The following is a 25,720-nucleotide window of genomic DNA, read 5'->3' on the forward strand; positions in this document are numbered from 1 at the left end:
TATATAACAGAGTGTATATAAACACACTGTATATAAACAGACTGTATATAAACACACTGTATATAAACAGAGTGTATATAACAGAGTGTATATAAACACACTGTATATAACAGAGTGTATATAACAGAGTGTATATAAACACACTGTATATAAACACACTGTATATAACAGAGTGTATATAACAGGGTGAGAGCGCTCGTCTCTCGCTGAGCGGTGCTGCAGCTCTTCGCTCGTCGCCGTGACGACGCGTCATGTGACCGCTGCTCCTCGTCGCGGTGTCCGGCCGGAGACGGTTCAGAGTGTCGGAGGACGAGGGAGGCAGAGAGGGAAGAAGACGAGGTTCATCAGTCCACCATGGCGCTGCGGGACGAGCTGTTGAAGTCCATCTGGCACGCCTTCACCGCGCTGGACCTGGACAAGAGCGGGAAAGTCTCCAAATCTCAGCTCAAGGTAAACAAATTAAATTAAAATAAAAAATTAAAAAAACTCGATAGTTCTCATCTTTGTTCAAGAGTGAGTGTGTTTCTCCACGTGTATGATCTGTTTGGCTAAAGTTTGAAACTCTACGAAGCCGTCGAACCATCGTCCTCCGACGCGCGACGCGACGCACCTGTCGCTGATTGCTCCTCAGCGGGAGAAGCCCGCCGCGGGCCAGCTCCAGACCGGAAGCGCTTAAACGAAGGAAGACGTTGAAGTCGTTGAAGGTTACCGACCAGTATCGTACAGTGGGGGGGGGGGGGAGCAGGCGTGTTACTGTGCTCGCATTAAACCCTCCTCAGTTCCCCAGATGGAAGCAGCGAATCATCTGCCCGCATATCTCAGCTGCTGTTAAGTAAGTGTCGCCACCTGTCGTGTCCCGAACGAGAGAGAAAAGGGTTCCATGTATGGCTCAGTGGAGGTGAACTCGTGGCTCAGGGTCCATGGAAGAAATCCCGAATGAAAAAAGCAGTTAAGTATATGAGAAGGAGCCTCCTCCTGTCCGGCTCAGGCCACATTGTTCACGGCTTGACAATATCAACCATGAAGGTCAAGGTTTTCTATTTTAAAGGTCAGTGGTGTCTGGGATCTAACAGAAGAGGCTGGTGTGTAGTGCAGCTTGTTGTTGAGAGGTGAAACCCCCCATCACCACCTGCCCACGGTTCTCCTCCATGTGTACGTATGAGCATCGTCTGAGGCAAGTTTGGGACGAGACATTCTGTGACATGGAGGGAAACACGCCGGCCGAAGACACAAGCTCAACGCGTCGGGGAAATGTGGGGTCGTCGCAGTACTTGTTTCAAAAGAAGTGTCTCCTCAACCGGTCGTCAGCCGGAAATCGATGTCCACGGGTCTAATCCACCAATAACTCCTGTCGAAGTTACCAGCCAAGAGGAGCAATACACACTGTCAATCAACAGAACTTATTCATCTGCAACTCTTTATAAAAGTCGTTTTTAAGACAAAATGCCAAAAGACAAAACGCTGGTTCCAGTTTATTAAATGGGAAAATTTTGCGTATTTAATTTGTTTTACGTGATTCAGTAGTAGGTTAAATATGTGTGAGTTTTGGCATGTTGGTTGGACAAAACGAGACATCTGAAGACGTCACGTTGGACCTTGGTAGATAGCGATGGACTCAGTTAAATAATCCCCTGGTGGTTAAGAAAGAAGTCATTGTTGCAGGTCCCTAGAATAAATGTTTTGTGAAATCTCAGCAAACTTCTCAGGAAGATGTGACGGACGTGCACACTTGCCTTGCAGAGAGGGTCTGACAAAAAACAACAACAACTGAGTTGCATTATGGGAAATGTGTGTGTGTAGGATACATTGCTTTTGGACCCAAAGTCAGGATATCACTGTATCAATACCTTCGGGCTGACCAAGTTCTCCATTTCATCCTTTGCTCCTGCTAAGTGTGTGGATTGATCTATTTGAAGACATCACATTGTGCTCAGGCAAAGTGTGATGGACATTTCCTTCTCTTTTCTACTGTTTTAGACACTCAACAATTGACCCATTAAATGAACAAATGATGTAATAATAACAAAGGGCAGTCAGCCCTTTAATCAATCCTAAACCCGAGGTCTTTCCCGTCATTCCAGGTGCTGTCCCACAACTTATGTACAGTGATGAATATCCCACACGACCCAGTGGCGCTGGAGGAGCACTTTAAAGACGATGACGAGGGTCCTGTCTCCAACCAGGGGTACATGCCCTACCTGAACAAGTTCATCCTGGATAAGGTCAGTCAAGAACACCGACTCTTCATCGCTTTGAATGGAAAATGAGACATTGTCAGTTGAGGACAGAAACTTGACATAAGCCCTGAAAAGAGATGAAGCTCCCTGTCCAAACGTTTAATTTCCTTAATATTGGTCGTTGCGCGTGCAAGTCCTACACGATTTGTGTTGTTGCTGAGAGAAATGTTATCCAAAGTTCAGACTTGCACTAAGGCCCAATTTGAAGACAGGGTGCCTTAAGAAAAATACTAAGAAATCCATATTTTTCGGACATTTTATAGACCAAACCATTAAAGGTGAATCATATGACAAGAACACATGAGAGGACAGAAGCAGCGAGACTTGGACTGTTTTTTGACGTTCATTCTTATGTCAACAAACAAGCATGTGGACACAATGGCTGTTATTGAGGTCAATGAAAATCCTTGAGGTCATATGCATGTATCATATGATAAGTTGTTAATGTAAATATCGTGACGGGCCTGAAAAGGAATAATTGAAGGAGAGGATGCTGCTTCAGGGAGACGGAAACCGTGGATGTCTTAAGCAGAAGTATTTATTATAAGAGCTCAAAATATATCGAGGAGATTTCTGGTTCGTTTACACAGATAAACAAGGTGGTCAGTGTATGGCGCCCCAAGACAATGCCTGTTCCCGGTCTCTGTAGTTTCTGTCTTTCATATTCATCCAGTTAACAATGTTATTTTCTGAGGTCTTATTTAATGATGCAGCAAATCTTCAGAATGTTTTATTAGACTATTAGTTCATTGATTGACGTATATCCTGCTGTCACAGTCATTGAACTGTGCTCAGACAGCAACCTAGCACCAGTCAGTCACTTCATTCAGCTGTCTGTCCCTCTTTGATGATGTCATAACAGGTCACAGCATGAATGGAACGCTGCTGATTGTTTTTCTGGGTATCTTGACAAGTGAATAGGCACTTTCATTTGGTGGTGATGTCACAAGCAGTCGCAAACTCCCGATGGTTGTCTGGAATTCTCATTGAATGATGTCATGACGATGGAGATTGGCTGTTGGTGAATGGGTGTTGCCATGATAAAAGGTTTGAAATTCTGTTGTGTCATAATAAAACTCCTCTGGTTAATTCCAGAGTGGCAGCAGGTCTTTAAGTCTTATGAATTCAGTCCTCAAAACAAAGAACTTAGAGGGTATAAAAAAAAGTCTTATATATATGAGCCAATAAAGCAGCCCAATGTTCACATTTTGTAGCTATTGTTGACTGAAAAGATTTCCTTTTGATGGACTATTTGACTAATTGCTGAAACTGTAAAAATAATTAATTAAATCATATCTTGTTTTTCCGTCATACTTTGACGTGTTTGATTGTGAAACGTGTGTGAAATTTCTTTGTACTAATAGAAAGGTTTTTAACAGTCTTAAATTGACCTTGGTGGACCCTGAAAAGAATCTAAATGCTCTGATACATAGTGCAGTGGTTTGTCTGAGGCGATGTCTTCGATATACATGAAGACTCGGATGACCAGCAAATATTCAGTTTTAGAACCAATGGATTTTGGTTAGCACTGTTGCCTCACAGTAAGAAGATGCTCCCACAGTCCAAACACTATGTTAGTTACGGACTCTAAATTGACCATAGTTGTGAATGTGAGAGTGAATGGCTGTTTGTCTCTGGATGTGGCCCTGTGATGGGCTGGCGACCTGTCCAGGGTGAACCTCACCTCTCGCCCAACGTCAGCTGGGATTGGCTCCAGCCCTACTGCGACCCTTAAAGGATTATTGTTGTAGATAATGGATTTATTATCAGAATAGCTACTGATTCATTTTCCGTTGATCAATGAATCGATATATTTCTAGTTTCTGTTAATGTAAAGGTAGACAAGCTGTAGTTTAAGAAGTCTCTTGACTTTTTCTTTGTGCTGATGGGAAGTTTTTCATGTGAACTCTTAATGATGCCTTCAGGGACTGTGGCTCCTCATGTCAAGGTCTAGGCCACTGTGGTGCGATCGCTGTTGCTAAAATGTGTTTCCCTAGGAGAAAAACGTCTATTGTGTAACTTTCCCCTGTGGGATCTTGTCACAGTGTAACATGCTGCTTCTGTTGAGTGTTATGAGGACCATTGTCAAGGTCTTTTTTTATTTTCTATTTCAAATCTTTTGTGTCTTGTTGTGTGAATTATTATTTTGTGTATTGATAAATTTGTCTAGACAGTGTGAGTTTGTCAGGACTAGTTCAGACGCGGTAATGTCGCTATGAAACAGGCACACTTCTCTTTAAGGAAATGTAAATTCTGGATTTAGGTTCAGGAAAAGCATGACATCATGAGTAGATGTTAATAACTCCCCAACCCACGTAGTTTTCCACACACACTCACACATGACCACCCCACCCACCCACTGAAGTGGCGGTGACCAGGCCGGGGAGAGCAAAGGGCGTCTGTCAGAGCCTGAGGAAACTCCACCCGCTCACGCTAGGAAACTGTTTGTGTGTATGCACATGTGTATGTTGAGATCAGAAACAGAAAATATGTTGACGTGTGTGTGTACATTTAAGGTAAGATGCATAGATGTGCTTTCATTCCCAGATGACTACTTTGTAGAACGTTCCATTTTCTCTTCACAATCTATAACATATAATCTCTGCCCTTTGCATCAAAAGAAAAATGAATATAGCATGGCACTGATTTTATATGCCTGTTGAATTGATCCCCAGCCGCCTGCCCATTGCCAACCAGTACATCAATGTGTTATACTGGCAATCGTGAAGAAAATATCATAGTTTTACTGTATTTATTTAATTCAGTCTTACATGTTGACTCAGGCAACAACTTCCTTCCCCACCAACCGTCTCTCCTTTGCAGCTGCAGCTGTGATGCTCTGCTCTCTCAGAATTTGCTCGTATTCTCCATAAGCATGAAGTAGTATCTCCAACTCTACTGGTGTGATGTGGAAGGACCTTGCTTTCCCTCCTGGTTGCTATGGTGACTCGTAGTATCAGAGCTCCATTAATGATGGAGAGATGGCGAGAGAGAAGAGTTGATTGAACTGACTATGAACAGCTGTTCCTCTCAGGGTTGGTCAACTTAGAGTTCAGGTCTAGGTCCAGAGTTTGTCAAACCTGGTTTCTGGAATACACCCCACGGAGAGACAAAACGACCGTAATGACAACCACAGAAACACACAAAAAGGCTACAGAAAATGCTCGGACAGCTTAAAGAGACACAAAATGACCACAGACTAATACAAAGAAATCCGAAACGAGCCCAAAGAGACCGGAAATGACTGGAAACAGACAGTAAATGGCTACATGGAGAAAGAAAGAAAGCTGTGACAAAACAAACTTATCGAGAAAAATACAAAAAGCTGCAAAATGACTATAAAGAGTTGCAAAAGAGCTACAAAGAGACACAAAAAGCTAACCATTGACAAGCCATGGAAGAATCACACAGAGCAAAAGACTGCTCTCCACAGAAGACATGCTGTGACTCTTTCAGACTGGAGGTCTTGCTCCTGTGTAGAGAAGTACATGTCTTTACACGCCTGTCCCCTGGACTGTGGTGTCTCATCTGTCCGTGTCTGTGTGTCACCCTCATCCTCACTGACTCAATCGGTAAATAAAGTGCAGACCAATGACATTTTTATCTTGGCTGGAGTACAAGAGACGCTCACAACTGTGTCAGTGTGGAGTGAGTGAAGAGCTCGTAACCTGACCCTGAAACACCACGGACTGTTGACTCGGCAGCAGAGACAGAGGTGACGTCCAGGCTCAGGACTCAGCACTTTGTGGTCTGTTGGAGCGAAAAGCATTCCTCAGAAACAAGTGGTCCTCTGTGACCCTGAAAATACCCTGAGTGTGTGTCTGTGTTTGAGAGAACGTCACGGCGAACATCTGAACGCCAGCATGGGGTCACTTTTTTCACAACTCTCTTAGAGCAGTTCTAAACCCGGTCATATATATAGATAGATAATTGTAATATAAGTGTTATTGTGATCATTCCTCGTGCCAACACTGACTGTAATGTGGTTCCTCTCTCATGCTACTGGAAGTCCTAATTCACCACCAAAATGTATCCAGTGAATGAGGCCTCCGGAGTCTGATTAAGGCAAATAAGTCGAAAATCTTCCAAAGTTTATGTCTTGTTTTCATGGACAGTGTTTCCATGCTGAGCTGCAGTTGTGTGACGATGTGACAGGGAACACTCATAATAGCTTAAGAAAAACGTCCTTGTCCGTTCAGCTCTTCTATTTTTTATGTGGTTGTTTTTCAATGTTGAGTTTGAATTTTATTTTTTTATTTGGTGGACACTCAAATTCACACATGCAAACAGTCCTGTCAGTGCTGATGTTTGAGGGAACAGAGAAACCTAAAGTCTCCCAACTGAAGGAAGCGGTCATATTGAGTTTAGTAAAACCTTGTCCTGCTGAAGAGAGCTTCACCAGTCTACCAACACATTTAGCAAGACTGGGTGGATCAGCTTCACTGTGGTCTGACCTGACATTTACAAATTAAGTTTTGAAACCCCAAAGTCTCAACACATTAACCACACAATCGTTGAGGTTTTGGCATTCGTGAAGCATCCAGCCAACACCTGCACATGGTGTATGCAAATTCTGTTCACTGAAGCATTGAAAACTCTACTCAGTACCTAAATTTCATATCTTGTCTTAGGCCTCACTGAATACAATGAATATTTCATGGGCAACAAACCCCCTTGACTAAAGGGCAGACAATCTTGTTCAACTGGTAACGAGCTGTGTAATTGTCCTCGTGTCATTTGTTTCCCTCCCGTGCAGTTTCAGTGAGAGTCGTAAATGCTGCTGCTCACAGAGCAGGAGTTTGGCTCATGAATCCTAATGGACATGTGGCGGTGGAGAGGAGGGGAGGCAGCGCCGACAAGGCCCTTATTGTCGAAGTGTAGAGACCGAGAGAGAGGGAGAGTGAGGAATAGAACAAGATAGAGAGTGAGTCAACGAGCCAAAGGGACCAAGAAAAACACAGAGGAGCATGACACAACAATGTTGGACAAAGAGGTGCTCTTTCATCACAGACCGAGCTTTCACATCCCCCCGGGCCTGTCGTCTCTCCCTGCTGACTCACTCAAAACCACAAGTGTAACAGCAGCAGGACGATGGAGACGAAGCAGCCACCTGAACACAACCTTGATCACCCTCACATTTGTTTCTCCATATTTGACACGAGGGGTCAAAAGGACAGAGGATGTTGTATTCTGTGACGATTGTAAATCCCCCGAGGCAGATTTGGGATATCGGGCTACACTGAGTTGATTTGGCCAGAATAATGTGACCACTCACCTGCTTTGTTTAACAACTGTGGGTGCTTATGACAGAAAATATGATTTTTCTAGTTATATGGTGGTTGTTGTCTGTCATCTCGCTGAATGTAAGCCCACCGCAGTATGTTTATGCTCGAGTCAAGTTTCCCTTGTCCATGTCTCTAGACTCTAGTCCACTTCTTTGTCAGTTTACAATCCTAAATTATAGTGTCTAGATTGTGTTGAAACTACAGAGGTGTTGATTTAAGTCTGTCATCATTTCGGGGGATGTGGTCTGTTAAACTATATTGTGTTTACTGAAAGATGTTTCTTGTCAACCCCTCAGAGTAATGAACTCCAATGTGGGTGAATGCAAAGCTCCCTATGGAGCGTGTGAGCTTTGACGAAGGTGACAACGTGATAGCAAAGCACTGTATTTGAAGTTATCTGAATTTATATTGGAATACATTGTAACTGTGAAGGAGTAAACTACAAACCTTTGACTTTTGAGCCGCTGGGGGGAGGAGAGTTGTGGAGTATCACTTTAAACATCCAGCCCAGGTTTCCATACAGGCACTCGCCCTGAATTAGCACAATAGAGAGTTACATCAGATCCTGTGCTGCCTGAGAAAAGTGCTCATTACTTCACTGCAGTCGTTCACTCGGGCTGAACGTCTCTCTCAGCACCGAAAATAATCATGATTAAATGGTCAGGCTTATTTGCAGAGGAGAAGATCTGAGCTATTTATGATTAATAAATAAATAATTTATATTATTATCTATCTTTTTGTAAGAATGAAGTGTGTTCCTCTGGTTTTCTTCCCATACCTCCCCCCTCGGCCCAACCGATCTCCGCAGATGTTCTGCCCACAACTGAGTCGGGTTCTGTTAGAGGTTTCTCCTCCACAGTCTCAGTGCTGCTCATTGTGGGAACTGTTGAACTGTCTCCGCCTCACTGTGTAGAGTGAGATCATGTATGTTGTGATTGGGGGCTATTCAGATTGAATTGAATGAAGACAAACTGACATCCACCACAACCTTGTAACTTGGTTTTGTACATTTACAAAAAACTGATAAATTCTCTCTCCTGAGGCAATTTTTTCCCCAAATTTGTAGTTTAGAGCCTGTCAACATCTGGGGCTTATCGGAAATTATGTTTGGAGCAAATTGAGTTTTTAAAGGCCACAAAAAACATGAGCTTAGGGTTAACACATGATGTTGGATAAGCCACACGACAACTGCTGAGAGAGGCTCTGAACAAAGGTTAGTTACTAGGTGTGTGTTTGGATACAGGATGATGGAACCTCGACACTGACTCCCTGATGCAGGTGCAGCTGCTTGACTTTGAACCAAACCACGGCTCAGAAACTGAGGTCAGAACTGTGGATTTGGAGAATATTTACACCCCCAGTAGTTTACCAATGTCTGTGGGACTGTGAATGAGGTTTTCTTGCTTCTGAAACAGAACCTGAAAGTTGTAGTTTATCACAAAATGACAAATGTATGTGAAGTCATACAAAATAATCAAACTGATGTTCAGAAAGAATGTTTCTCTAATACAACTACTCCATGAAGAAATAGAAAATGACCTATTATTAAGCATGTTGTCTCACTCCAAAACATTTTTAATAGCATAACCAGAAACACGCCTACAGAGGCAAGACATTTTAAGTGAATTTTACATTCACTGTGAAAGGCCCTGAATTCTGTTGTCCATGTCCGTGAGGGTATAGTAATTGTTATGATAGAAAATGATATCAGGAGTCAAGTTGACTTGCCTGTGACTGTTGTTATCTTTAGTGTGGCCTTGCCTGTTTGGAAGTGATGAAAGCAGGCTCTGCATCGCTGGCTGCTCAAGCCACTATGAGATGACTGCAGCACATTTCTCACAATGTTTATGAATAGAAAACTCTGGACTGTTTCAGGGTTCAGTAAATGATCAGATCAGTGAGAGTTGGAGTTGTTTTTCTGTTTTTTGCTGGTGGCTTGTTTTTTCTTTGATGGAACAGTTGCCAGGCGTTTCCATGGAGACTCTACTGTTCACCAGCTCGAGGGAAACACTGCCCCCTCCACAGCACCAGTTGTACCTTTTCAAGAGCCTTTCTTCCCATTTCACAATTTGAACCTTCTAGATTTTTCTTTTCCCTTCTCACGTCTCACGATCATTTGTGTCCTCTCTCTGGGAATGACGATGTACTTGAAATATAGATGAGGGTCCGGGGTCGATGTATATTACCGTATCCCTCCTTTTTCGTGTTTCTTCTCTCTCATACACACGTATTTGTAAAAACAACCGTCCTGTCTGTGTCAAACCATCGGTGTCACAGCTTGTTTTTGCTCTGCCACAGGTGACGGACAACTTTGACCGCCAGGACTTCAACACATTGTGCTGGACTCTGTGCTCCAGGAAAAACCTGAAGCAAGGTCAGCTGCTCATCTCCAACGACGATGCATTCAAGATCTGGTGCATCTTCAACTTCCTGTCCGAGGACAGATATCCGCTGATTGTCGTCACTGAGGAGGTGAGTTCTTCACACGGCCGCAGCTGAAAATCAGATGTTGGGACAAATCGTTAAGATTACTGTGTCTTTTAAACCCTGAACTGAGACTTTTCACAAAAATACATTTAGACTTAATATCAAGATTATTTGATGACATTAAACACTGTTGGGTTGACAGTAATGCTAACGTCAGACTGTCAGTGCGAGGTATTAGGAATTTCTGTAGAGCCCGGTCGGGCTGTTTATTTCTGACAGCCACAATAACTAGTAGTGTCACATGGAGGATTTTTACGTCCACCACAGGAGTTTTAGCAGAAAGAAGTGGTAAGGACAAACATGTATCAACCCTTTTTTTAGGATTAGTAAATACTATAGATTTGCTTCATTCAAGAGAGTTTTCTGATTTAAATTAGGTCTGAAAAGTAAACAAGCCTGAGAAGCATTTCATGTCACCGTGTCAACCTAAGACTAGACACTTGTTTAGTCTTAGGTAGTCTTGTTTTCCATAGCAAAGGGCTGCAACTAACAGTTAAATTCACTGTTAGAGTAATCGTTTGATCTACACAATAAGAATTATCCATCACAATATCCTTGAGCCCATGGTGACGACCTCGGACGTCTTGTTTCGTCCGACCAACAAGCCGAAACCCAAATCAATTTAATATAGTGTAAGTTGAGAAAAAGCTACAAATCAAATGTTTGACTTTTTGACCCTTTAGGTCTCTACAGAGCTGGTCGGTTGCTCGACAAAACAGGGGAAGTTATTTATGTAAATGTTGTTAATAGATTTACGCTCAGCAGCATTTCTCTCTTGTAACTTCCCCCTCAAATCAAGGCTTCTATGAATGAGCCACAGTTTAGTTGTGCTAGTGTACATGTGGTTCTTCACTGCCTCAGTCACCGACCAGTTGAAAGCGTTTGTTGCTCAAGAGCAGAAAAGGAAGTTTCCAGCTTCCTGTTCTATAACAAACACTGGAAGATTTATTGTTGGGTATGAAAACATCAGAGATGAATCACTGGAAGATTGCTGGCAAAAGAAATGTAAATGTATGCGTTGCAGTAAGCCCCCGTTGAGATGAATTGTGGGAAAAGTACAGGATAGGGTCAGTCACATTTGCATATAAATGAACAGCTGAATGTTTTGGAGAAAAATCACATTGTTTTCACAATCTTGTGTTTGTGTACAACTCTGTATCTGTCTCCGCGTGCAGATCGAGTACTTCCTGCACAAGCTGACGGACGCGATGGGGGGCAGCTGGATGGAGGAGCGCTTCGAGGATTACAGGCTGGACTCGAAGCAGCAGTGTCTGAGCGCCTGGGAGCTCATCGGCCTGGTGGGCTCGGGCCACTTCAGTAAAGGCATGGACCGGCAGACGCTCTCCATGGGCATCACCGAGGTCTACCAGGAGCTCATCCTGGACGTACTCAAACAGGTGGGCAGCAGCAACAAACTGAATAATGGTGTTCATTCCTTCCTGAGCTTTAAAGGGGCCATATTATGCTCCAGGCACCTCTTCAGCTGCCTCCACGTATATCTTGTTATCTGGGGTGTCTGCCAGCCCACGGAGAATGAAAAGAAAACAATGAGTCGTTGATTCGTGGTTTGGGTTGATCATGCAGACGGTCTGTAAACGAGCCTTTCACAGCCCGGGCGTCAAGTGACGTAAGTTGACTCCTGCTACTGGGGCGACCACGCCCCCAACCTGAGCAGCACCTCCCCCCTTGAAGTGCGGAAAAACAGATCGCGGCTGCCGGCGTTCGGTCGCGGCTGCCGGCGGTCGCGGCTCCCGGCTTGCGGCGGCCGGCGTTCGGTCGCGGCTCGCGGCGAGAACGTGTTCGCTGGGCCTCCCGGGTCTCTACGTCGTGTTTGTGCCTTGTTACGTGCGACTGTTGTCATGGCAGCAGACCCAGGGCGGAGCGAGGAGGAGCTTTGCGGAACACGAAGGGAGGTGGGCGAGGAGTGAGCAGGAAATCGACCATAGTCTCACAGAGCTGTTTATACAGAAAGAGGAGGGGCTGTGTGGCTTGATCCTTGAGGTGTTTTGACATGGACTGGCAAAGACATGTAGTTCACACACCTGAAAACCAATGTAACTTGTGTAAAAGGGGGCATAATATGGGCCCTTTAAAGCACATTGTCAGTGAATGTAGTCAAGTGAGGATTTTTTAATTACCCTCTAATAATATCTGAACGTGGCATAGAGATAACCTTTGTTTCGGTTCAAGCATGATCTTTGGCATCATCATATAAAAACGAATGCAACAGTCCTGTAATTAATCCTCTCTTCATGAAAATGATTTCAAGTTTTAAGTGTAACCTTAAATGAAGAGAGGGCGTGCGCCTCGCTGGTTCCAGAGCAGAGGAACCTGGTGGCTGAAGGCTCTGCCTCCCATTCTACCCTCACACACTCTGGGAACCACAAGTCCTGAGTTTACGGAAAGAAGTGATCTATTGGGATAATATGGAACTATGAGCTCTGTAAGATATGATGGAGCCTGATTATTAAGGGCTTTGTATGTGAGGAGCAGGATTTTGAGTTCTATTCTGATTTTTATAAAAGGCCAATACAGAGACATTTTGGATTATCTTGAGGCTTTTCACAGACTTACTGGGGCATCCTTACAGTAATGAATTACAGTAGTCCAGTCTAGAAGTGACATATGCATGGACTACTTTCAGCATCCTTTTGAGATGGGATGTTTCTAATTCTTATAATATTGCGCAGGTGGAAGAGGCTGTCCTAGAGACTTGTTTTATGTGTAAAAGGACATGTCCTGGTCAAAAATAAGTACAAAAAAAGTTCAATCAAAAACTGAGCATCATAACATTCATGGAGGAGGACGGATCTGTCAGACTGCATTAGTGTGTCCACTCATCCCACTGTCCTTCTGCTGTGTAGCACGAAATGTTCCTTTTGAAGTATATTTCCTTCTGGAGTTTTATGTTCAGCATCGTGCAGAGAACCCAGACTTCAAATCACTGTTTGGTGATGAAGCTCTAACGTTGCTGTACACCCACCCCCCTTCTCTCAGGGCTATATGATGAAGAAGGGTCACAAGAGGAAGAACTGGACCGAGCGCTGGTTCATGCTGAAGCCAAACTCCATGTCCTACTACGTGGGCGAGGACCTGACCGACAAGAAAGGAAACATCTTACTGGATGGAAACTGCAGTGTGGAGGCAAGAGACTACTGTTAACCCTTTCACTTGTCTCTCAGCACCCTCCTCTCTGGACTTCACACTGATATATTTAATGTGAAACCAGGCTTCACTAAATATCAAGATAAACATCACCTGTATCAAATACAAAGATGTCAGCTCGAGTTGATTGCAGAAGCTGTTTCAGGGGTCAGTCGAATCATGTGGGCATTTTATTTTAATGAGCAGGTATCCTTCAGAAATCATGTTAATGAGTTGGTGAGTCAACTAAAGCTAAAACGATTTCTTTAGATAGAAGTCATGTTTCTTGTTGCATTGTAGAAAAACATCAGGTTTAGACTATGGTGACATCTTGTAAAGTGTAAAACACTTGTAGTAAATCCATATTCTCAAGCTGTAAAACTTATGTTCTCAGTTTGAATTGATTTTGTGTTACATTACTAGTAAATTGGATTCATGTTAGTTTTTAGTATCTTTATTATTCTGTAACATATCAATGTCAGGGTTAATATGAATCTGCTCACAGTTATTATTGAGTTTAATTCAAGATTTGTCCAATAATAGGAAGAATGAAATACAGTTTTTTGTTTAACAATAGTGAAAATATTTGAGATTTGCTTTTTATTGATCCTGGAATTCATTCCTGACCTTGGGATCAGCTGAAAGTTCTGTTGAAAATGATCTTGTTAGACAAGATACTGGTTGTGCTGTACTCATATTTATCAGCTGTTATATTCTTGATCTGCTGTTTTCCCTTCAGCCTTTACCAGACAAAGAGGGAAAGAAGTGCCTCTTCCTCATAAAGTCGTCCCTGAAAAGCTTTGAAATCAGTGTGTCGGACAAGAAGAAGAAACAGGAGTGGATCCAGGGTGAGTAGAGACCAGGCTGATTCCAAAACTAATAATCACAGGCATGATTTCTCTTATCACTCATCTGATAAATATATTTTAATTTTGCTGTTGTGGTGACTCACTTCATGATGTCTCTATGCTGCTGTAAGACAAAGTGACATGTTTTCATCTGAGGGACAAGTTAAGATCTCAGACGAAAGAAGGAAATTAAGATCAAAGTTAGAAATATGTACGTTGAAACAGGAGTTAGGGAAGTAAAATGAATTCAAAAACTTGATATCAATAAATGATCATTATTTTCCGAAAGTGAAAAATATCATATTGACAGTCAGATTTTGTCTGAGCAACAGTCAAAAAGCCAGCAAATATTAACATCGAAGAAGCTGCTACCGGAGAATATTTGGCATATTTGTTTTGTGTGATAATCACTCAAGTGAAGTTTCCTCTCCTCTCAGCCGTTCAGACCTGCGTGAGTCTGCTGCGTCAGGGCCGACCGGCGCCGCATCGCGAGGCTCGGCAGAAGCGACGGGACCTGCGGCTGCGGCAGCAGGCGGAGCAGGAGGAGCTGGAGCTGAGGATGAGGGAGCTGCAGACGGCCAACGAGGCCAAACAGCTGGAGCTGGAGAACATGAGGAAGGTGAGGAGAAGACCGACACGCGTGTTCCCCAGGGAACCCCAGTCTGCTCAGGAAACGTCTCTTCCTTATTCCAGGATCCTCAGAAAGACCAACCCCTCTAAACAGGCAACTGTACACTGGGGTTAAAACAGGAGGGTTGTTTGTCAGTGTTCGAGCCTGATGTGTGACTGTGGTCATTCAGAACCACTGCATGCCTGAAACAACGGGAAGTGATTTCTGTTTCAATATTTGCTCAACAAGAACAGAGAAGGGGGAAGAAATTCTCTGGAATTTCTGAGTGAACAAATAAAAGCCGAGGGATTTCCCCAGAGGGAAGTTTTAAACCTGCAAGGTAAAAGGAAGAGCTGATCCTCAGAACACCCGACTCAAACTATTTAACACGTGGGAAGGTTAGACGGTCAGCATACGAAGGAAGAGCATATGTTGTTCTGAAATAGTTTCTGAAGCACAAACTGTACATCTTTGTAGGGCTGAAACTATCAATTATTTTCATTATCGATTAGTTGTTGGGTCCATAAATATGGTGATTGTGTTTCCCAAAACTCCCAAAAGATGACATTTAGTTTTGTCCACACAACAAAGATTATCAGTTTTACTGTCACAGACAAGCAAAGAAACCAGAAAATATTTAAATTGAAGAAGCAGAAATCAGAGAATTTTGCTTCTTTTTTTTTCATAAAAACTTCTTGAACCAGTTAATCGCTTATCAAAATAGTTGCAGATTAATTAGTAATCAATTACTATTGGATTAACTGTTGCAGCTCTACATCTTTGTGTCAACACACATCATAGCTTGTGGATCTGATGAGTCCAACATGCTGAGACACTGATGCAGATAAGTCACGGTATCGTTCCTTCAGGAGGAAACATGGCGTGAAAATGTTTTCCCCTTCAGATGTGTCATCACTGCAGTCAACCTGATGTCCTCACAACTGCAGCTGAAAGACATCCTCAGACGGTGTCAGACCTTAAAAATAGCAAAGCCTGTGTGTATTGTCTTTAGTGTTCTTACAAATTATAAAATAAGTTTATAAAGTTCCTACATGACACACTGGTGGTTCCAGTTTCACACAACTAAAGTAGGTCACCTAAACACTGGCGGTCGGCTCTGTGATACTCAAGGCCGCTCATGAATACCAATAATACATCAGCTCCACCCCACAGCCTCCGACTAATCAGTCGTCTGTCACTCGCTGCAAACGGAGGAATGTGGATTGAACTACGACATCAAACATGTTTTTCCAGTAAATCTGCAAAAACCTGACCGTTGACGCTGCCGAACTGATGCTCGCGTTAACATTCAGTCATGATGTGGGTCTGTTAACACACGGGAAGTGTGTCACCCTCTCACAGTTGAGAGCTGATGTCACAACCGTCAACTGTAGCTTTACACATTTTGCTGTCACACTGCTTCAAACTAAAGTGATCTTTATTTTCAGGTCATTTGGTAACAGTCTTATTTTCTCTGTATGAATTATAGCATCACCCAGGACTGGCTCTAGAAAAACGTGTTGACTTGGTGTGTGGTTTATGTTCTGCTTTTAGTTGCTCACAATATCCTTCAACTGAACTGAAAACATAAACTAGGCCAAGATGCAGCACCAGTCGGTTAAACTAGTTCACAGCACAGTTGTCTAATGTACAGCGCAGTAGAGGACAACAGACAACACTCCCCTCCCATGAGTGCACAACAATCTGCCATTGAGATGCAAGTCTCCGTCTCACATAGCTGATTGCATGAATGCACAATGGACACACACATACATGGCTACAGACAAAAAGAGGCTCGGCGTCATCTGCAGAGATGATTGGACTCTTGTCTCTTACACACACACACACGCCTCTCACACTTTGCTGCTATACTGTAAGTAGTTGACTCCTGCAGTCTACAGACACTTTACAGCTAGGTGACATATTGAACACGAAGTTGCTGCACTACCAAAGAGTTATTCTTGAGTTGTTCTAAGCATTAAGCTTTGATTAAACCTGTTTTGCTACAGGAAGGGTTTTCAAAAAGGAACTCAAGAAATAGTGCGACAGAACCAACATCATTGTTTAAGTGGCTGCAGTTTTCACAGTTGATGAGGAAGCCTTTGGGTAAGGGGCGTGACATTCCTGTCACAGGCGCTTAGCAGTTGACCAATCAGAGCACACTAGATGGAGCTCACAGAGGGTTTACAGAAGTGTAGTGTACAGTATGAGACAAATGATGTCTATTTTTAACAATACAGTATGTCATCCTATAGCAGTTGGCCTCCTAAATAAATATTAAAGGGGCCATATTATGCTCCAGGCACCTCTTCAGCTGCCTCCACGTATATTTTGTTATCTGGGGTGTCTGCCAGCCCACGAAGAATGAAAAGAAAACAATGAGTCGTTGATTCGTGGTTTGGGTTGATCATGCAGACGGTCTTTAAACGAGCCGTTCACAGCCCGGGCGTCAAGTGACGTAAGTTGACTCCTGCTACTGGGGCGACCACGCCCCCAACCTGAGCAGCACCTCCCCCCTTGAAGTGCAGAAAAACAGATCGCGTATACGCCAAAATGTTCTCCCCACAAGCGAGGCCAAAAGATATAATAATGTTTGCTCTGTTGTTGGATGTACAGACCAACATAAGGCCGGACTGGCAACCCGTCTCTTTTTGACAGACGGAGCCTTTCCAACTGTCCGAGGGCGAAGCCCCGGAGGAGGCAAATGTACGTTTTCAAGATCGTATGTGCCCTAGGGATGGGCGATATGGCTAAAAACTTTATCACGAAATTAGTGTTCTGGCCGGCGTAGCTAGAATCGTGTATGTGCCTTGTCTCGTGCGACTGTTGTCATGGCAGCGCGACGCCGTAGTTGCGCAGCAGACCCGGGGAGGAGCACGGAGGTGTGTAGGTCACACACCTGAACACCAATGTAACTTGTGTAAAAGGGGGCATAATATGGGCCCTTTAAGAACCTGTAAATGGCTGAAGATTCAACTTAGTTTCTTATACTGAGAAATTTTGACCTGTTTTGTTCATAACAATCTGTTTTTCTTTTGTCCAGGCTCTGGAAGAGGCAGCGGCTAATGCAGCGGAAGAAGAACGAAGGCGACTTCAGACCCAAACTGAGATCCAGGACCGCTACAGAGTGGACCTGGAGAGAGAGAAAACCGTACGTGGTCACTCGCCACCTCCAACTGAGTCATTAGGTCAAAACAAATAGTGGAGCAAGAGCAACCTAAATGCAACCTTTTGGTGAACTGTTCAATTGTGTGTTGACTATAACTACAATTGATCAAGTGTCTGTTAACTGCAATGTAAAAATGGCACTCAACACAGATTCAAACGGAAAAACCACTACAGCTCAAGGTGAAAGTGTTTTAAAATCATAAACACAACATCTTTAAATCAGTTGCCATGGAGCTACACCAAGCAGTTATTTCCAATAGTTCGGTAATTATTTGGCCTATACAAGAATAAAAAATCCCCATTACGATTACTCAGTGACTAAGTTGACATTCAGTTTGCTTGATTTGCCGACCAATAATCAAAAAGATACAACTCACACATTTGCAGTGAAATAAAAAGAAAAGCAACAAATCCTCACTTTTTGGAAATTGAGAAATTTTAATTTGAAATAAATCGAATGATGAATTGATTAACATTTTAAGTCTAACACATCATCACAGGCAAGTGTACTTAACACCTACATAGGGCTGAAATGAAAAGGTTAAACTGAAGAACGAGGCAGCTTATGTATTCCTTTTAAATGAAACTGCTCAGGAGTACTTTCATGAATTAGAAGTAAAGTATTGATCTGTATTTTCTTGTACAACAGGTACGGCAGCAGATGGAGGAGCAGGTGGCTCAGAAGTCCACGGAGCTGGAGCAGTACCTGCAGCGGGTCCACGAGCTGGAGGACATGTACCGTCAACTGGAGGACGCTCTGGAGGACGAGAGGCGCGCCCGACAGGACGAGGAGACTGTCCGCAAGCTGCAGGCACGGTCAGTCATCACATCACATTCACTTAGCTGACACTTTGGTTCAAACCCACTTACAATACGAGCATTCAACCATGAAGATTTTACCCGCAAAACGCAAAACGATGCAAATACATAAACATTCATCAAACAGGCAAAACTGGTTCAAGTGCTCCATTTTAGATTTATTGTTTCTGTTTTAATTATTCAATGATTAAGGTGCAGTCTGAACATGTGAGTTTTCAGTCTGTGACAGAAAGTTTGTAGAGTTTCTGCAAACAGACGGGATTTAGTTGAGCGGGGGCTGCCCAGCCTGAGACTCCCACTTCTTGGAGGGTGGAGAGATCTGCTGGTTCACTGTGTCAACAAACACGTCAAAAATCTGCCATCATATAGGTCTGAGGGCAAATATATTCAGCAGCTATTGGGGGAAAACATTAGAAAAGAAAGTAGGGTTCTGTTATCAATTCAGTCATTTAACAAATGAAACCTTTTTGCCTGGTTTTGCTGCAGTAAGCCATAATGGTCTTCTCATGCACTCAACAGCAAGGTTGTTGATTGATGTAGGTTATAGTCAGTAGACAAACTTGATTTTACGTTTATTTTATGAACAACAACAACCCCATTATTTTCCCCATCGTCAGTGTAGCACTGGCAGCAGTCGATCTACCTTGGACATATAGCGTTTTACTTTTTTTGTATGAATGACTCAATAATAAAAATCCCCATGAGCCATTGCTGTCGGTGCTGGATGAAAAGGAATGATTGAAGGAGTGGATGCTGATTCAGGGAGACGGAAACTGTGGATGTCTTAAGCAGAAGTATTTATTATAAGAGCTCAATATATATCAAGGAGTTTCTGGTTTGTTTACACAGATCAACAAGGTGGTCAGTGTGTGGCGCCCCAAGACAATCTGCCTGTTCCCGGCTTCTGTAGTGTATTTAGTTCAGGGTAATGTCGTCATCTCCCCGCGACTATGACACCTCGAGAGAGACTTCAGCTGCTCGATCATTGTTGTGGCCACAGACAGGTCGACCTCGCTTGGTGCCTGAGAAGACTCGTCTTAACAGTTTCTCAGGGGAAGATAGACAAAATTCCACGACTATTAATTACACGTCTAATTCTCCCCAGTGCCTTTTCAGACTAAATGCTAACTCCCTTCACTAATGTCTGACCATCACGTCAGAACAACGAGAACTGGTAACACTAGAGGATTATGCGAGCGGCCATGCTTCAGGTTTGATACCTTTGCTCCATGAAATCATAGGAGGATTAAACCAGCAGGAAAACACAAGCAATACAAGTTTGGTTAATATCTAATTTGTCCACCTCAGATGTTGGTTAATTGTTATTTAATATTTACTGCATGGTAAACGGTCTATGGCAACCCTTTTACATGAAGCCACCTCCACACCACCTCATGGCCGGAGTCTACTTCCCTCTCTTCACCATGTTTCCTTCCTCTCTGCTGACATTGACTTTACCAGCAATGAACGTGTCAGCACTACTGTACTGTACACAGTGCTTCATATAAAGCACCATGTTAAAAACACGGCGATCAGTCGTTTGGGTTGGCCAAGTGGTAGACGCAACCTCTCTCTCTATATATATATATATATATATAGTGTGAAAAGCAGTTTACATATTCAGTCCTACCAACTGTGGTTCCTGAGTTGCTGTGGGCTTTCTGAATCCCTTAGTGAATATTTGATGCACGATTTAAGCAGATACAAAGCAATCAAATGAAATGTATATTTACTAGTTTCCTTCTCTTATCAGGGAAACATATATATTGGTTCATTCTCTTGTCTTTTTAAGAAGATGGGGGCACTAAATTCTTTGCTGCAGCTTATAAAACAAACTATGTAAATTATATAAAATGCAATCTGAAAGGACATGTACTTGAACCAGAGTCAACAGTTGCACTGGCACCACCTGCTGTTGTCATGCCACAACAACCTACTTATCAAACATTGAATGGACTGAGAAAACATTTCTCAGTCATACATTAATGTTATATGGGTCTATGCCTGTTTAAGGTCAATAATTTCAGACACCGAATTGAAATCTATATACAGGCTCATCTCAAAAATTAATATCGAGGAAAAGGTGAGACATTTTTCGTGGTATTGGTTCTGATATGTGTGTGTGCACGGTGCTTGATTTACATTACGACATCCCTCAGCATCAACAGTGTTTCATCAGTGAGACACTAGTGGAAATGAGAAGGCTGCCTCTAATAAATGGTCCATGTTTAAAATCCTTCTGCTTCCTTCTGACCCGTGTTAATGTCTGTGCGGAGCAGGCTACTGGAGGAAGAGGCCACCAAGAGGGCGGAGCTGGAGCAGATCCATCTGCGGCAGCAGCTGGCCATCTCCGAGACAGAGGCAGAGAAGCAGGAGCTGGAGAGGGAGCGTGTGGCCAAGGAGAGCGCCCTGCAGGCTGCGATGACACAACTGGAACACCTGGAGCAGGAGAGGCAGGGGGCCCTGGAGCAGTACCTGGTCAGCAAACACTACAAATAATGAATTTCACATATCAACACATTGACCTAGTGTATTAAATATTTTTTTAAATGATGAGGTACCCATTGTAAACTACACAAACCCTCCCAGATTATCAACACCAAATCATAAAATGTCCGCAAGTTCACTGGTTTTGTGCCCTGCTCACTGCAGATGTTGTGAAACCCAGACCGTAACATACCAAGTCCACTCCCAAGGACCCTTGTATTGAAATACAATGGGCTTTTGTTTCAGGTTCTGCAGTAATAAGACTTTTTATTTGTGATAGTAACATACTGCCATGTAGCCATAATACTGTACACTGTGACAGCAGTAATTTTAAGTGACAGCATGACTTCAAGTCTGTCTAGATTTCGGAAAAAAAGAGTTTAGGTTCTTTCTTCCTCGGCCACATGGTGTCATTATATGACTGCTAGATCATTTGCAACTACTGAGACATGATGGAAAGTAAATCATTGGCCATCTGAAAGGAATGTTCTTGTACAATGTACATGCTGTCAGGGAAGAATGAAGATAACTATGCTTTGTTTTGACTGTGGTTCTGTGTGTGAGCCAGACAGTGATGAAGAAGCTGGAAGATGCAACCAACAACACAAAGACCTGGAAGCACAAGGTGGCTGAACATGAAGGCTTATTACGGCTCATTCAACCAGGTGAACCACACACACACACACTCTGCATGTACTCCTATCTCTGTTAGGACTTAGCCAGACACTCCCACCAGGATTTGAACCTGGTTCTTCTATTGGATACAATAGATGTGTTACATACACCATAGGAGTTGAGCTCAGCCATTTCATAACTCGGTTAACTGCTGCTGTACAACCTCTATATGTAGTATAACATACATTAAATTCACCATGGATTACTGAAGTGGTGACACAATAGCCATATTCCTAATAAATAGAGCAGCAAACCTAGCTCCAGAGAAATTTAGCATGTGTTTTAATCCTAACATTAAAAGAAATGAAATATGTACTCCGAAAGAACAACCACAACCAACCTCACTGATGGATGTGATCAGAGGTAAAAATGCTTGAAATTTTCAAAAGGGATTCAAGGACTGTAGTTTACAATAAATTATGTACAGGAAGTGGTAACATATTCTAAATCATGGAAATGTGCAGACTTAGATTAAACTACTTACACCTTGCCAACAAAATGCCCTCAAATTTAAAATATCAGTTTTTAATTTACAACGCTCGTCATCACAAGTGTAACAAATGTTTTGCAAGTAAAGGCGGTAACAAGAGCGATCTGTCGAAACATTTAGTGAAAGTAAAGATCCTTCACAGCTGCAGCTGGTGGGAGGATGACTGAGCGCCACCTCACTGTGACAGGTCTACAAGCCTTTACAACAGTCTGTACATATTGAGTTGTATTACTTTGTTGAAGTACCAGATCACAATCAGTTTTCACTGCTCGGTGCTTCACCTCCACAACATTATTAAAACTTTCCAGCAGAGATAACATTACTTTGCTCTCCCAGCCTCAACCGTGAGTCCTCCACAGCATTTTCTCCTTGTCCATAGATTGTATATAAAAACAATCATAGTCACCGGATACAGAAAATGAAGCCATGCCAAAGTGCGAGTTTCCCACTCTGACCAAACTGGTCAGTGTGTGAAACTCGAGTCTTCAAACGGAAGTTCACAAACCAAAATGGTGATGTCAAGGTGGGTTGCCATTTGGTTTAGTCGCATAAATTTCCCCTGAAGTTGTCACAGACTACAGCTAACGTTGTTATACAATCCAGGTTCATGCTAATTCAAACCAAGAAGCTATTTATCCCATTTTTCAGTTACACAGATAACTCGCACCAGGCTCTTTAACTGAGACCCACCGTTGCTATCATTACCCAAAGTTTAATATTTACCAATAAAATTAAAATGACAAACAAACCAGTCCAGTAAAGTTTGACGATGACCTCCAGCCTATAGAAATAATTATTCATTAGAATCTTTTTCTTCCCCAGGTTCCAAGGAACAGAAGCTGATCACCAACTGGGGCCCAGCAGCCTTTTCTGATGCAGAGCTCAGTCTTAGGCAGAAGCAATGGCAGGAGACGAAGAACCAGACAACGCAGGCTCAGTAGATCCACTGTAACCTGAACATTAAACGTGTCTGAAACTCAGAGGACAGGGCTGCTGTGATAAAACACGTCCAAGTAGTGACTGGAAGGTCACAACTGGATTTACCAGGATAATGTGGGAGATTTTACGTTACAGAGCATTAAAAGTTTTAACAAGTTTCCGTCGCATTTCCACAACTTAGTATAGCAGTGGAAGTAGGAGAAGTCCTTTTTGTTCCTACACGTAGTGAGTAGGAACTCAACCAAATATCTAAGTTTGAAGAGTTCATCTCACAATGGATGCTGCCAGTCTTTTAGTTTATTAACAGTGGACTGGGCAGTTTACTGAAAGTCACGTGTCCATGCAACGACTTATTATAATTATTTTCTTCCCCTTAATCCCGACTGTATATCTATTAAATGCACTACTTTTGGCCAGAGTCTGCCCAACACAAATTTGTTGAAGCTGTTGTAAAGTTTATCATCTAGGGTCAACAATATCTATCCTTTTGTAAAATCTTTGAGAAGTGTGAGCTACAGAAATTGATACAAACTGCTCTTTTCTTCTTTGGGGAGGTTTTTGTACATTTTTTAACAATGGTTTCTTACTAAAGGCAGAATCCATAATTGTGTTTAACAAAGGAAATATCATGTACAATTCACTGAATTGTTTGTTATTGTTTTCTCTGTCTAACTAACCAGCCCTTGAACATTTCCTGTTTGTAGATACATTTTGCAGAGGCCTCACTCTGAACATGAATCCTAACTGCCAAACCCGTGTTGCTGTAACCTCCTGTGCCTTTGATACTGTTGTGAGTGAACAATGTGATTTGTATTTTATGTTTTTATACACATGTAAAAAGCTGAAGTATGAACAATGTTATAAAACATCTTGAATAACTGTATGCTCTAGTCTGTCTGAAACACACTGTACTGCAGATCTGAATACAAGACATACAAGAAACTTTTTTTTAAAATGACAAACTACTATGGACCTGTAACAGATAGTCGGCAGAAAAATATCATTTTGTAAACAATAAATCTAAGTATTGCAAAAATTCCCCAAAAATATGTCCTGCTTTTCTACAAATGTATATACGCAGACAATTTATCACTTAAAATAATCCATTCAGCCCTAAAGGTACAGTAAGATGCAAACTGGTTCAAAGCTCAATGATCACCTTGTTGCCAGAACCTCAGGAGGGCGCTAAACGTCCACATCACTGTACAGAGGCTAAACAACTCCAGTATGTGATGGAGTCACACTTACTGTGAAACTTAAAGGGGCAGTGAGCCATTCTGGACATAGCTTGCAGCGCCAGCACTCTTGATAAAGTGTCGACGAGTGATGTTTACAAACTGCGCTCATGGTGTTGTGTGGTTCGGTCTGCACCAGAAATTGTTTTCGACTTACAGAGCCTGGGCTGCACCGAAAACCCAGATTTCTTTTCACCGCACACAGAACCGACAGCTAACGGCCGGTGAGAAAATATTCGCTGATTTTTACAAAACGTGTATCGCTCCAGAATGGCTTACTGCCCCTTTAACTGTGGCTCATCTGAGGAGAGAATCATGACACGGTTACTTCATGTCCATGACTTCATTGTCAAGAACTTCAGTTTTTCCAAAATAAAGATGATCACTGTCTTCTGTCGCCTGTCTACGCGTCTTTCAGACAATCTTGTATCATGTGCTGTTCTATACTTGTAACAATGAATAATGTTATCCTCCGTTTGTAATAGGACCTGCAGTTATCTGAGGGGAGGAAAGTGACAGCTACCCTACAAATTACAATATTAATAATTACACAAGATTTAAGATTACAGCTGGGTATTGTACTCAGGACTGACACAATAACAAGTGATACTCCAACAATACTTTCTGAATATCTTGTTAACAGAAATAAATGTTTACACAAATGTCAACGTTGTCTACGCAACCGAACACGAATTTTACTAAATAAAATGGTCTTAAAATTGCGACATTGTTTTGAATCAGCAACCATCTAACGCAATATTGAATGAGGATGATTAGTCAAATACTCAATGAGTCGATTAACAAATAAATATTTGCCACCACTTGATACTTTGATCGTTCAAGCGAAAAAAAGCGACCAGGTGTTTCCAGCTTCTCAAACGTGTGGATTTGCTGCTTTTTCTTGTTTTATGTAATTTCACTTGGATAAACGGAGCTCTGAGAACATTTGATGGCCTTGTTTTATGATAATGATCGTGTAAACGATTGTCAGTTGTAGCTCTAAATAAGATTATTTTCATCAGTAGCAAAACACTGTGGTTGGATACTCAGCACAATTGAGCTTTTTGTTAATGTTGCCCAGTTTGATATCGCCATGTATATCAATACTTGATATCATAATCTGATCAACAACATGATGTTGATCTCAAACACATTGTCCAGCCCGACAATAGCTGACTACAGCAGAGAGAAAAAGAAGCATTGGAAAGGTTGGCTTTCTGCTCTGAAATGCAAGAGTGGGGTTGTTGTTTTAAGATTTATCTGTATTTCAAGACTATAAATCACAGGACAAGTAAA

At 42.5% G+C, this 25,720-nt stretch overlaps 1 protein-coding gene across 1 annotated transcript; it reads left to right on the forward strand.

Annotated features, from left to right (window-relative positions):
* The first annotated feature begins 270 nt into the window (after positions 1–270).
* On the forward strand, positions 271–24,821 carry swap70b (switching B cell complex subunit SWAP70b). The gene is made up of 12 exons (XM_035641556.2): positions 271–450; positions 2,082–2,222; positions 9,821–9,994; positions 11,185–11,406; positions 13,007–13,153; positions 13,893–14,001; positions 14,439–14,620; positions 17,655–17,762; positions 18,429–18,595; positions 20,878–21,076; positions 21,654–21,750; positions 23,073–24,821. Exons 1-12 carry the CDS (start codon positions 355–357, stop codon positions 23,189–23,191), a joined length of 1,761 nt encoding a protein of 586 aa, XP_035497449.2. The 5' UTR covers positions 271–354; the 3' UTR covers positions 23,192–24,821.
* Positions 24,822–25,720: the final 899 nt, after the last annotated feature.

The sequence above is a fragment of the Scophthalmus maximus genome, chromosome 7 (genome assembly GCF_022379125.1).
Source record: "Scophthalmus maximus strain ysfricsl-2021 chromosome 7, ASM2237912v1, whole genome shotgun sequence".
Classification (NCBI taxonomy): domain Eukaryota; kingdom Metazoa; phylum Chordata; class Actinopteri; order Pleuronectiformes; family Scophthalmidae; genus Scophthalmus; species Scophthalmus maximus.